Here is a 14,106-nt window from a genome sequence, read left to right as displayed (position 1 = left end):
GCTTCACATATTTTCAAGCTATATGATAAGATACATATACATTTAGGATTGTTATGTCCTTTTGGTGAATTGAGCTCATAAAATTTTTATAATGACCCTCATTATCTCTGATGGTACTTAAAGTCTACTTTTAGTCATTAAGCCACATTGGTGTTCATCTGATTTTCTATTTGCATGGTTTTATCTTTTTCCCTCCTTTTAATTTCAGTCTGTCTGTGTCTTTAGATTGAAATTGTGGTTCTTTTAAATAGCTTATAGTTGGGACCTTTTTCTTTGTCCACCCTAGACTTTTAATTGGACTGTTTTTTTTGTTTTTTTTGTTTTTTTGTTTTTTGCGGTACGTGGGCCTCTCACCGTTGTGGCCTCTGCTGTTGCGGAGCACAGGCTCTGGACGTGCAGGCTCAGCGGCCATGGCTCACGGGCCCAGCTGCTCCGCGGCATGTGGGATCTTCCCGGATCGGGGCACAAACCCGCGTCCCCTGCATCGGCAGGCGGACTCTCGACCACTGAGCCACCAGGGAAGCCCTAATTGGACTGTTTTGCTCGCGTGCATTTAATATTATTACTGATGTGACTGTGCTTTAAGCATTTCATCTTGGTATTTTCTGTTTCTGTCATCTATTCTTTCATTATCCTTCCCTGTTTTCATTTGGATTACTTTTTTTAAAAATTATTTGTTTATTTTTGGCTCTGTTAGGTCTTTGTTGCTGCACATGGGCTTTCTCTAGTTGCAGCAAGCGGGGGCTACTCTTTGTTGCAGTGCGCGGGCTTCTCATTGCAGTGGCTTCTCTTGTTGCAGAGCACGGACTCTAGGTGCGTGGGCTTCAGTAGTTGTGCATGGGTTTAGTTGCTCCATGGCATGTGGGATTTTCCTGGACCAGGGATCGAACACGTGTCCCCTGCGTTGGCAGGCAGATTCTTAACTACTGCGTCACCAGGGAAGTCCTAGATTACGTTTTTAAAATTCCATCCTTGTGGCCTATTGGTTTTTCAGCTGTGCTTCTGTAAATTTTTTTTTTTAAGTGTTTGTACTAGTCTGCTCAGGTCGACATAGCAAAATATCATAGACTGGGTGACTTAATAAAAATTTATTTTCTCACGTTTCTGGAGACTGGAAAGTCCAAGTAATGTTTTTGGTAGAGTTCAGTTTTGTTGGGAGGTCTTACCCTGGGTTGTAGACAGCTGCCTCCTAGCTGTGTCCTCACGAAGAGAAGAGAGATACTGCCCACCTTTATGACCTCATTTAACCTTAATTACTTTTTCAAGACCCTATCTCCATGTACAGTCACAAGGGGGTTAGGGCTTCAGTGTATGAATTTGGGAGGGGACACAATTCATTCTTTAGCAGTGGTTGTAGAGATAATTGTGTGCATTCTTAATTTATCAAGTAGAATTAAATTAATATTATAGCAGTTCATGACTAGCTAATGTCCTTGTTGTTCATGTCCTTAGATGTGTTATAAACCCCCCCAAATGTTATTATTTTATTTGCTTTAATCAGTCAGTAGTCATTTAAATAAACATAAGAAAAAGCCTTTTATATTTACTCACGTTTATTTTTCATCGGTCTTCTCATTCATTCCTGGATCCATTTTCTTTTTTTTTTTTTAAACTTAGCTTGCTACTTAAAATATATGTTTATTTATTTATTTATTTATTTATTATTTTTTTTTTTTGGCTGCGTCGGGTCTTAGTTGTGGCATGTGGGATCTTCGTTGAGGCCTGTGGGATCTTTCGTTGTGCTGCACAGGCTCTTCGTTGTGGTGCACGGGCTTCTCTCTAGTTGTGGTGTGTGGGTTTTCTCTTCTCTAGTTGTGGCATGTGGGCTCTGTAGTTGAGGTGTGTGAGCTTAGTAGTTGTGGCACGCGGGCTTAGTTGCCCCAAGGCATGTGGGATATTAGTTCCCAGACCAGGGATCAAACCTGCATCTCCTGCATTAGAAGACAGATTCTTTACCACTGGACTACTAGGGAGGTCCCCTGGATTCATTTTCATACTAGTTCATTTCCTATTAGTCTGAAGAACTTCCTTTAGTATTTTTTTAGAACTTAAAAAAAATGAGATGTAATTCACTGCTATATAATTAACCCTTGAAAAGTGTTCAATTTAGTGATTTTTAATATATTCACCAAATTGTATAGTCATGACCACAGTCATTTTAAGGATATTTCAGCACTCCAAAAAAAAACCCTGTGTCCTCTACTAGTCACTCCCCATTTTCCTCCAGCTAGTATTCAACCCCACTCACCCATATGCAACCACCAGTCTCTTTTTTGTCTCTGGGTTTGCCTTTTCTGGACATTAAATGGGATTATACAGTATGCCATCTTTTGTGCTTTACTTAGCATAATGTTTTCAAGGTTCATGTTGTAGCATGTATCTGTACATAATTCCTTTTATTACTGAATAATATTCTGTTGTTTAGATATACTACATTTTATTTATCCATTTATTACTTGGTAAACATTAAGGTTGTTTCTGCTTTTTGACTATTAGAAATAATGTTGCTGTGAACATTTGTGTGCAAGTGTTTGTATTGAATAAGTTGTGGGTGTTCATAAGCCCATTCTTTCCCCACTGAATTTATTGTCTTGGCACCCTTGAATTGAATTCAGTTGAAAATCAATTGAGGGACTTCCTTGGTATTCCATTGGTTAAGACTCCTTGCTCCCAATGCAGGGGGCACAGGTTTGATCCCTGGTCAGGGAACTAGGATCCCGAATGCCGCATGGCACTGCCTAAAAAAGAGAAAAGAAAAGAAAAAAAATCAATTGATATAAAAGTGGACAGGTATTACTGAACCTTGAATTCTGTTCAGTTGATTGGTATGTTTAGCTTTATGCTAATTACTGTAGCTTTGTAGTAAGTTTTGAAATTGGGAAGTATGAATCCCCATTTGTTTCTATTTTTCAAGATACTTTGAGTTATTTTAGGGTCCCTTGCATTTCTATATGAATTGTACGATCAGCTTGTCAATTTTTACAAAAATCCCAGGTGGGGCGTTGATAGGGATTGTGTTGACTCTGCAGATCACTTTTGGGGAGTATAGCTGTCTCACCTATATTAAGTCTTCTAGTATGAAACTGTGGAATATTTACCCTTTTTTTTCTTTTTTTGTAGGTTGGCTTTAATTTTTTTCCAACAGTTGTATAATTTTCTGTGTAAAAGCCTTACAATTTTTTGGTTCAGTTTGTTAAGTATTTTATTCTTGTTGATGCTGTTGTAAATAGAGTTGTCTTCTGAATTTCTTTTTTTTTTTTTTTGCGGTACGCGGGCCTCTCACTGCTGTGGCCTCTCCCGTTGCGGAGCACAGGCTCTGGACGCTCAGGCTCAGCGGCCATAGCTCACGGGCCCAGCCGCTCCGCGGCACATGGGATCTTCCCAGACTGGGGCACGAACCCGTGTCCCCTGCATCGGCAGGTGGACTCTCAACTACTGTGCCACCAGGGAAGCCCCTGAATTTCATTTTTGATGTTTGTTCCTAGTGTGCAGAATTACAGTTACTTTGCTGTGTGTTGATCTTGGATTCTGCAATCTTGCCAAACTCATTTATTCCAATAGTTTTTTTAGTGGATTTCTTAGGATTTTCAGTTCTGTATCCACAGAGTTTAGTATCTCTGGGGAGTTCTGGAACCAATCTCCCTCAGAACTGGGGGCCAACTGTATACAAGATCATGTCATCTACAAATGGAGATTTTTTTTTTTTTACTTCTTTTCAATCTGGATGTCTTCTATTTCTTTTTATTGCCTGATCACCTTGGCAGATTCTCTAGTATAACTACTGTAAGTAAAAGTGGTGAGAACTAATATCCTTGTCTTGTTTCAGTCTAAGGAAGTAGTGTTTTTTATGAAGTATGAATTCTTTCAGATGTCTGGAAATGTCTTTAGCTTTGAAGGCTTCTTTTGGTAGATCTAGAACATTATGTTGACTCTTTAAATGCTTTATGATGGGTGTCATTCCATTGTCTTCTGTTTTACAGTGTTTCCAATGAGTAGTTAGTCTGTTCTTATAGTTTTTCCTGTAGTCTAATGTGTCTTTTTTTCTTCCTTGCTTATAAGGTTTTTCTCTTGATCTTTTTTTCAGCTGTCTGATCTTTATGTGCCTAGGTATGATTTTCTCCTTGGTGTTTGCTGAGCTTCTTGGATCTGTGGATTAAAATCTTTCATTTTTGGAATATTTTTGTTCAATTTCTCTTCAAATGTTTCTCCTTTTTTCTCCTACCTTTTTGGAGGTGCAACTGCTAGTATGTTAAATCATCTGATGTGTGCCATAGGTCTCTGACACTTCTTTTGCTTCTCCTTTTTCTCTATCCTTCAGTCTAGATGATTTGTAAATTTCAGCTCACCTCAGTTTTAAGGGTAGGATTGAACTCCTTTCAGACAGGGCCTTGGGATCTAAGTGCTGTGAGAATGTAAGTTTCTGATTTCAGGCCAAGTTTCTGCATCACTAGAAATTCTGCAAAAGTCCCCTGGAGGATAATTGGTGGGAGCAAGGACTTGTCTTCTCTTTGAGGTCCTCCAGATCTAGTCTGCCCATACTCAGGCATTAATAGTTTGGTTTCTCTGTGTTTCCGCAAAGATTCTTTGCCTATAGCAGCTTTTTTCTCTCTTCACTTGTGCTTCAAGCAATGTAAATGCCACTGAGGGTTGAAAGCAGTAGCAATCTTTGGTCACTTGGAGAAGGCTGGTCCCTCTCTGGAATTCAGTTCATTTAAACTTACTTGTACCCAGAGGTCTTCAGTGGCTTTAAAGAAAGAATAGGATTTTAAGTTTATCTAGTGTTTTGTCATTGTTATGGCAGAAGTTATGGTCTTTGTGAACTTCTGTATTCTAACTGGAAGTGGAAGTCCTCCATTGAAAAATTTTTGAGTAAGGTCAAGATCTTAAGTCAGTTTTGCAAGGAACAAGTAGCTACAGATTGATTTAATGGTTACTTTTGAATATTTGAGGTAAATGAAAGTTTTACAGATAAAGTGACTTTAACTGGGTTAGTGAGTAGTTCTAACCTGTCCTCAAGATACATTGGTATAGTTTATGTGCTTTCAGTGATGAATTGGGAGAAATGAGAAACTAAAAGTTTGTTTTGTTTTTTGATGAATTATAAACACTTAAGTCTAGACAGGTTATATGTCCTTGCCTTCATCCACCCTGTCCTTTTATTTTGGAAGAACTAATGCTGGATTCTTTACATTGAAAGTGGGTTTTGCAATTTTAAATTTGAAAAATCACCTGGCACCAACATTGGGACTACAGTGGAAAAAACTACTGGCTTGTACATTTTAAAATGGTTAAAATGTTATGTTTTATGTTACATGAATTTTATCTCAATTAAAAAAATCAGTGGGCTGTTTGAAAGGCCCTTCCTGATGTTTATTTTTTAATTGTAATGGACATTTGTTTGTTTTTATTGGCAGTTGTTGATTAGTGTGTACATTTCTAGAGTCTGATTTTGGATCAGTGCAAACTGACTTTCAAAATTGAGTTCATTTGAAGAATACCATTAGGAGAAAACATGTTATAACATATCTTGCTTTTTGATTTAGTGATGAGTTACTTGTTAAAACTTTACCCTTTAGTTTATATATTTTTCACGAGAAATTGACAGAATATGTAAAAGTGTGATGTTGATAAACTGTTTTTGAGAACCTTGTTTTACAGAGTTTTTTTTTATGAATGGCTCTTGAAATCTGATATGATTTTACTTGGTTTCCAACAGTCTTTTTTTTTTTTCTTTCCCCTCCTGAGTGTTATTTATGGATAGTTCTGTCCTTTTTAACTCTCCCTCCTCCCCTGTCTCTCCAGTCTTGTTGGCAACAATTTTGAAGATGGCTCCCATGTAACATCACCATTAAACCCAAATGAAAACTTCAATGTTGTCGTTAAAGAAGAGCCTCTAGACGATTATGAATATGAACTTGGTGAGTGCCCAGAAGGGGTCACTGTGAAACAGGAAGAGACAGATGAGGAAACAGATGTGTACTCAAACAGTGATGATGATCCTATACTAGAGAAACAGTTGAAGAGGCACAATAAAGCTGATAAACTAGAAGCTGACCATCCTTCTAAATGGCTACTACCAAATAGCCCATCAGGTGTTGCTAAAGCTAAAATGTTCAAATTAGATGCTGGAAAGATGCCAGTAGTCTATCTGGAGCCCTGTGCTGTCACCAAAAGCACAGTGAAGATTTCTGAGCTCCCTGATAACATGCTTTCCACATCTCGGAAGGATAGAACTTCTGCGTTGACAGAATTAGACTATTTGCCTACGTACATTGAAAATTCTAATGAGACTGGTTTCTGCTTAGGCAAGGAATCAGAAAATGGTCTTAGAAGACATTCACCAGATCTCAGAGTGGTACAGAAATATCCCTCACTTAAAGATCCTCAGTGGAAATATCCTGATATATCTGACAGTATTAACACAGAAAAAATACTTGATGGTTCAAAGAGTTCAGCTGGGGACTCATTTTTAGGAAAAGAAGACTTGGGCAGAAAGAAAACCATGCTTAAGATTTCAACGGCCTCCAAGACTGTGAATGCTAATCAGAATGCCCCTCCAAATGTCCCTGGAAAAAGAGGAAGGCCACGAAAACTGAAACTCTCTAAGGCAGGGCGGCCACCTAAAAACACAGGAAAATCTTTAACTTCTACAAAGAATACTCCTACGGGCCCTGGGAGTACCTTTCCAGATGTGAAACCTGATCTGGAAGACGTAGATGGTGTTCTCTTTGTTTCCTTTGAATCGAAGGTAAGATTGTCATTTTCAGCATTCTTTCCAAGGTCAGATAATCATCATTGAATTGTATACTGGCTGATAAATAACTTAGAATGTAGTTACTGTGAATGCATCCATTATGCGAGGTTGTGTGCACCGGGAGGGGAGTATCTCCAAAATATTGGGTTAACAGGAATCACTTAAGGTATTTTGTTTGAATGGACTTAAAAAATTATGTCTGTTTTGATTATGATTTTTGTATTGTGTTTAGTTGGAATTTTAAAAATCTTTGGCTCTTAGTGGAATTTTCATTATTATATTATGGACTTTGAAAAGGCATAAATACATGAAAAGTTTACTAACTCTTTTGGGATACTCCATCCACTGATTTTCATCAGCAATAGCAGAATACCATTGGAGAACAAAAAATCAGTAGTCTTATTAATTCTCCTGTCACAATGATAGTTTCCATGTTTATTTTACTCCAGCTCTTCAACTAGATTATTTTTCTTTTAGATTGTTGTAGAAGCCTAATCTTTCTAAATTAGCTACACAGAGGTTGAATTCTCTCTGCCTGTTCTTTTCTTTCCTCCTTGTTAATTGCTGAGTAAGCTGTCTTTACACAGGCTCTAAGAAATCAGTATACAAGTTATGATAAATTGGCATAAATACAGTTTTAAGTCAGTTAGCTGAGTATATTATATTTAAATTTTTGCCCCCCCATTATTAAAGTGAAAAGTATCAAAATGAAAAAACATTTAGAAAATAGTGAAAAGTATCAAAATGAAAGAAAATCTTCCTAGTTTACTTTTAAACCTTTAGAAGTGATATGAACTACTTCTTTTCTTTCCTTTTTTTTTTCTTTTTTTAAATATAGGAAGCTCTAGATATTCATGCAGTTGATGGAACAACAGAAGAATCCTCTAGTCTTCAGGCATCAGCCACAAATGACCCAGGTATTATATAATAGTAAAAAGGAGGAAGATATTGGGAGTTTGGCTCTAGAAGTGAAAGATGCAATGTGTATTCTTCTATAGTATATAGTAGCTTATTTTATCATTGCTTTCTGAATAGGTTGCAGAGCAAGAATTTCCCATTTGGAAAAGGAATTGATAGAAGATTTGAAGGCTTTGCGGCACAAGCAGGTCATACATCCTGGTCTTCAGGAAGGTATAATTCTCTAAAAAATATACAAGCCAATTTTTAATTTTGTTCTGTTCTCTCCTTCCCCTGACTTTCTCTCCTCCCCTCTTCCCTTTGCTCCTTCCCCTCTTTTTTCTGTTTTTCCTCCTTTTCCCCATCCTTGATTTGATTTCTTTCAGCCCCTCTCTCAGCTTGCATTTTTCTCTTTTCTCTGTCCATGATTCTTTCCCTTAACTTAAAAACACATCTAGGTCTTTTTTTATCCTAAGAGAAACTTTTCAAACTCTGAACATACTGTCTTATCATTGTGAAGCTAATATATTATGCATTAAAAAACGTATATCATGATAAGAAAGTGGTGTTTTCTCTTTTCTTTCTTATAACCCCGTTTTATTTACTTTAAATTTTGGTTACTTTTGTTTCTGTGGGGGTTTTGAAGGTTTTTTGTTTTGCTTTTGGAGGGGAAGAGCCTACTTTTTCTGGTATACTTAGTAATATATTTAACTGTGTAAAGAGAAGAATACTTATCTGTCTCATTGTGTGGCTGTAAAAATATTATATATTTCATATTTTGCTGGGGATGTAACTTAAAATTTTCATGATTACCTATTTGGTTGCCATAGTTTATATTGGCCTTGATCATATCATTTAATTCTTTTTTTTAAGATAGCAAAATTTACTATCCTTATTGCCATCATAGTTAACTACTGACTTCCCGATTTGCACTGTAAATGAATGACTGTAAGCCATGCCCCAATTTTTATTTTCCTTATACCTTTGATTTTAGGTGTGCTTCTTGGAGTAGTTTATTGAGTTTTTGACTGTTAGTCAATTTTCATGAGAGTCTAAGCATTGTATGCCAACAAACAAAACATTGATGTATAAAGCAACCATTCAGTTTCTAAATTAAATGGTAATACTTGAACTTTTGCTTTAATGAGGGACTGTGTGACAGTGTGGTCTTAAAGTATACAAATTTCAATCTAAGTGATAAGGACTGGGTACTGTGGATTGTAATGGAAAATCACAGTCACATCATAGTGGTCTTGCTGGTAATAATGTTTGCTGTCATTTATCGTAAGCTTTCACTTCTGCTATTTTATTTAAATAATATTCTCTTTATCAGTTAAGTTGTCCTTTCTCCCCCCACTCCTCCATTTTTTTCTTAGGTACTCTAATAATATATAAATATTATAACATTTGTATTGCATTCTTTCAACCTAATCCCCCATTTGTTTTATAGTCTTAGTTCTAGAGTTAAATATATTCAGGGCTCCCTGCTGGTCTTTTTGCTCTGGTTTGTTTGCTTATTTTTTCCTGTTTGGGTAAGGTTTGAGTTTTTTCCTTCCCTTATAGACATTTTAGTCAAATCTGTAATTTTTTCTTTTTGTGTATTGGGTGTTCAAAGTCAAATGCTTATGGAAACTAAGCAGGTAACATAAAGTGAAATTAGCCTGAATTTGGGGATGGTGTTGGACTCTGGTGGGCTGAAGCATAGGTTCCTGTTCTAAAGGGGCAGTCACATCAGTGGATTGTCAAATGGGAATGTAGGCTCAGTATTTTCAGAAATTCCTATTGTTCTGTAAAAGGTAAAGTCAGTACTTTTATGTAACGTGTTTCAGTTTTAAGTGGTGTCAGCTGATACAGTTTTTTGGGCAAAAAAGTGTGTGAGGCATCAGTTTTCACCTGCCATACAAATTATGCATTTGATTTTCAAGTTTGTATTAATCCTCACATTGTTAAAGTTAATTCAACTACATTCTTTTTTTTTTTTTGCGCGGACCTCTCACCGTAGCGGCCTCTCCCGCTGCGGAGCACAAGCTCCAGACGCGCAGGCTCAGCAGCCATGGCCCACGGGCCCAGCCGCTCTGCAGCATGTGGGATCTTTCCGGACCGGGGCACGAAACCGCGTCCCCTGCATTATTGGCCGGCGGATTCCCAACCACTGCGCCACCAGGGAAGCCCCAACTACATTCTTATATAGTTTTACTTTTTTAAACAGTTAAATCTGTAATTCATGTGTCACTGTTCATAATATATGATGTAGGGTTCTAGTTTGGATTTTTTTCTTTATTTTACTTTGGCAGATGTCTCCCCCATCCCCCAACCTTTGCTTCTTAAGACTTAAAATATTAAAAGAATTACGTTAGTTGGGCTAAATATTTGTAGTAACTGATGGTTACTACATCAGTTGATGGTGCCAACTCCAAGTATCTGAAGATAATGAAAATATTCTTCCAAGTCCCTTTCTAAAAACCGATGCTTGCAGTAATTTATTAAATTTCAATTCAGTAATGTTGTATTTCTTTGCTTTTCCATCAACTGTAGAGTTTCATTATTCTTTATAAAATAAGCATCTACAAATCCAAAACGTTTTTGAGATGAAAAAAGCTTGAAAAACTTGAAAAGCTTTTTCAGCTTGCTTTGAAATTGTGGAAGAAATGTTAATTAAGCCTGAGAAAATGTTCTTATTGTTGATAGTTTTATTGCTAAAATAAAATAAGATTCTTAATTTTGTTTTCTACAGTATATTTTTTCTCCTATACTTTGCTACATCAAAATTCGTTTCTTTTCTAAGTCCATCAACCTGAAATTATCATGTTTTTGATCTTTAAAGGTATTTTTGTAAAAGCTTTTCTGTTTCATTGCTACCAAGTCAATTCTATGTTAATTGTTAAGTGAATTTTTTGTTTTAGATAAGTTTTAGATTTGCAGAAAAATTGGTACCATAGTACAGAGAGTTCCCATATACTCAGCATACAGTTTCTCCTGTTATTAACATCTAACATTAGGGCAGTACATTTGTTACAATTAGTGAACTAATATTGATATATTGTTATTAACTAAAGTCCTTAGTTTATTCAAATTTCCTTAGTTAATTTTTTTTGTTCCAGGATCTCATCTAGGAAATCACATTACATTTAGAAGTTGTGTCTCCTTAGGATCTTGTTGGCTGGAACAGTTTCTCAGACTCTTTTGTTTTTAATTACCTTGACAATTTTGAGGAGTACTGGTCAGGTATTTCGTAGAATGTCCCTCAGTTGGGATTTGTTTGATGTTTTTCCTCATGGTTAGACTGGGATTATATGTTTATAGGAGGAAGACCACAGAGGTAAAGTGCCTTTCTCACCTCACCTTATCAAGGGTACATATTATCAACATGATTTGTCACTGACTTTTTTTTTTTTTTTTTTCCTGTACGCGGGCCTCTCACTGTTGTGACCTCTCCCGTTGTGGAGCATAGGCTCTGGATGCGCAGGCTCAGTGGCCATGGCTCACGGGCCCAGCCGCTCCGCGGCATGTAGGATCTTCCCGGACCGGGGCACGAACCCGTGTCCCCTAGCATCGGCAGGCGGACTCTCAACCACTGCGCCACCAGGGAAGCCCTGTCACTGACTTTTTATGTTGCACTCTTTGGAAGTCACTGTGTAGTCCACACTTAATGAATGGGAAGTTATGCTCCACTTTCTTGAGGATGGAGTATCTGCATAAATTACTTGGCATTCTTCTGCAACCAGAGATTTCTCCTTTCTCCCTCATTTTTATCCAATCATTTATTTTTATCAGTGTGGACTCCTGTCAGTTTTAATGTTAAATTCCTTTATGATAATATTCCCAGAGCACTCTGCCTCTTTAGTTACTTAAAAAATACTCTGTACTGTTAAATCAGTGGTTAGCTGGAGTTTTCTTATATAAATGTCTACTTTTCTGTTCATTGTTGGCTAGTTATATAGGTGTTCATTCCTCTGAGTGTATTTTTGTGGATACATCCTATTTAAGTGGGTTTAGCTAGAGGCAGGCATTTTTGGCTACAGTTTATTGTCTTAGGTGACTCTGCTCTGAACCTAGAGGGTTATCTGTTTTCATTTCTATTTTTATGGGTCTTTTTTTAAATGGTGTGATAATATTTCTTTAAGAAGTTGCTCCTAATATGGTGAAAAGGCAAAAGCATTCAGGAGTATGATTTAGTTTAAACTATCATGTGGAAAGGGTTTTATGCTTTTTGGGGGATGTGCTAAGAATTATTTAACTATCTTATTTTTGCAAGATAAAGTTATTATCATTCATATGAAACTGACTGAGTCTGGGTCTCAAATATCTATTACTGAGGGAAGGATTTTCTTGAAGGGCAAACATTTCAAGATGTGCAGGTAAGCTGAATTGGGAATTACTTTGAGCAGTGTCCATGTGCCATTGACCTCTCAACTTTTAGGGCTTTAAAAAAATTGTAAGTATATTTAAAATAAATTTGGTCTTTCTGTTGATGTTTTTAGGATCACTTGGTATCACTTTTGGGGGAAGGTGGCAGTTCGAAGTATAAGTAAATGCAGACAAGAAGATATGTAGGGGAAACAGTCTCTAAATTTGATTGTCTACCTATTTGGCTGTATGGGTACATTTTTAACGACTTAACTCCTTTCTTCTTTCTCTGTAGGCAGCTATTCTGGCAGTTTTTGTCGATAATAATAATAGAGTACTTTTCTCTTTTCAAGGCACTACAGTATCTCAGTTTATCCTTTGTTTAGGATTCTGTTTCACTTGCATTTCTGCAATATTTTGCTTTCCGGTTCCACTCTGCTCTCCCTCTCTGCCTTTCCTAGTTAATTCCTAGTTATTCTAATTTAAGAATTACACTCTTTGGGGGCTTCCCTGGTGGCGCAGTGGTTGCGAGTCCGCCTGCCGATGCAGGGGACGTGGGTTCGTGCCCCGGTCTGGGAAGATCCCACATGCCGCGGAGCGGCTGGGCCCGTGAGCCATGGCCGCTGAGCCTGTGCGTCCGGAGCCTGTGCTCCGCAATGGGAGAGGCCACAACAGTGAGAGGCCCCCGTAACGCAAAAAAAAAAAAAAGAATTACACTCTTTGTAAAGTTTTACCAGATTGCCTTGGGCTTTTCAAGTATCATTTGTTTTACCTCTTACAGTATTTTATCCTATTGTAACTACTAATGAATCAGTTGGGAATACATAACACAAAAGCTCCTTGAGGTCTGGGAAATGTCTTTTATCTCTATCATTATCTATATTACAGAGCATTTCAAAGAGAAGGCACAGTTACTTCTTAAAACATGAAACTCAGTGTGGTGGATTGATATTATTATTTTTTGGATTGGTATTATTTCACTGATGAGGAAGCAGAAGCTAAGAGAAATTTAGCCCAAAGACAAGATTAGAAACCACTTGTTTTGACTCTTATTATTTTCTCCCCAGTTGATTGAAACATGAGGAAATAATATTTTATTGATGTTAATTTTAATCACATGTGATTAAAATAAACATGATAAAATGATATTTATTTTAAAGAACTAGAATTACAAACAAATTTATGTGGAGGATATACAAATTAGCCTTAAGAACTTGTGGCTTGTAACCTGCCTAGTGTCTTCACCTTTTAGGAAACCAGTACTATGTAAGCTTTTTATTGGAAACCTGTACCTATGACTTTTAGTAGTTATTACTACGGCAGTTGATGCTTTGAATTCCTTTTGGTTTCAGTTTTGTTAAAATTTAAGTTAAATACTTTCTTGCTCAATAATATGAAGCCAGTAATTCACAAACAAGGAAATCCAAATTAGAAGATTGTCACTGGTAACAGAAAAAATGCAAATTTAAGAACAATAGGATATAGATTTATACCAGTAAGATTGGGACAATTTTAAAAGTCCAGTGATATAAAATGTTGGAGAGGATGTGGATCAACAAGAACTCTTATTACACTATTGAAGGGAGTATAAATGGAGAGTAATTTGGCAATCTAGTGAACAGCTTCCCAACTAGAGCAGTGTTGCATGTGGTTATCCATGATTTTGTGACAGGTATGCTCTTGAGACACTGATCTCAGAGTGGCCAGACAAGACCAAGGGAAATTAATAGCCATAGAACTGGTTGCCTCCAGCCATAAGCAGCCTCATGTTTATCCCAGTTTGTTATATAATCATTGTTTTCTTATATGCCATTACATAAGAAGGATTCAGAATAACTAGGTGTGTCAGTTAGAATTCTTAATCGCAAACATGAGAATACACTCTGTAGGTGAAATAGAATATGGATTTATTAAAGAATATCAAATGACTTACAGAGAGACAGAGAAAAGGAAAAATGCCCAAATTACATTCCCCAAGAGCTCATACCAGCAATCTCACAACATTGGGCAATTACCACCATTTTCAATATGGACACTGAACACAGTATACTACAGCTAGGATGTTGGTTACTCTTACCTCTAAAAGTTCTTAACTTGGCCAAACACTG

General features: G+C 36.9%; 1 protein-coding gene across 6 annotated transcripts in view; it reads left to right on the top strand.

Moving 5' to 3' along the window:
- The window catches only part of MGA (MAX dimerization protein MGA), a gene marked incomplete at its 5' end in the record, with an annotated part of 89,319 nt that overhangs the window by 23,900 nt on the left and 51,313 nt on the right, over nt 1–14,106 (top strand). For all 6 annotated transcript variants that reach the window (XM_079698843.1, XM_079698844.1, XM_079698842.1 and 3 more), the window contains 3 exons: nt 5,803–6,748; nt 7,593–7,671; nt 7,790–7,885. In XM_079698843.1, the coding sequence (XP_079554969.1) occupies nt 5,803–6,748; nt 7,593–7,671; nt 7,790–7,885 (1,121 nt within the window). The remainder of the gene's footprint in view (nt 1–5,802; nt 6,749–7,592; nt 7,672–7,789; nt 7,886–14,106) is intronic.

Source organism: Hyperoodon ampullatus (genome assembly GCF_949752795.1).
Source record: "Hyperoodon ampullatus genome assembly, chromosome: 3".
NCBI lineage: Eukaryota > Metazoa > Chordata > Mammalia > Artiodactyla > Ziphiidae > Hyperoodon > Hyperoodon ampullatus.
The sequence above is the reverse complement of the archived record's forward strand: the minus strand, read 5'-3'. Positions and strand labels throughout refer to the sequence as shown.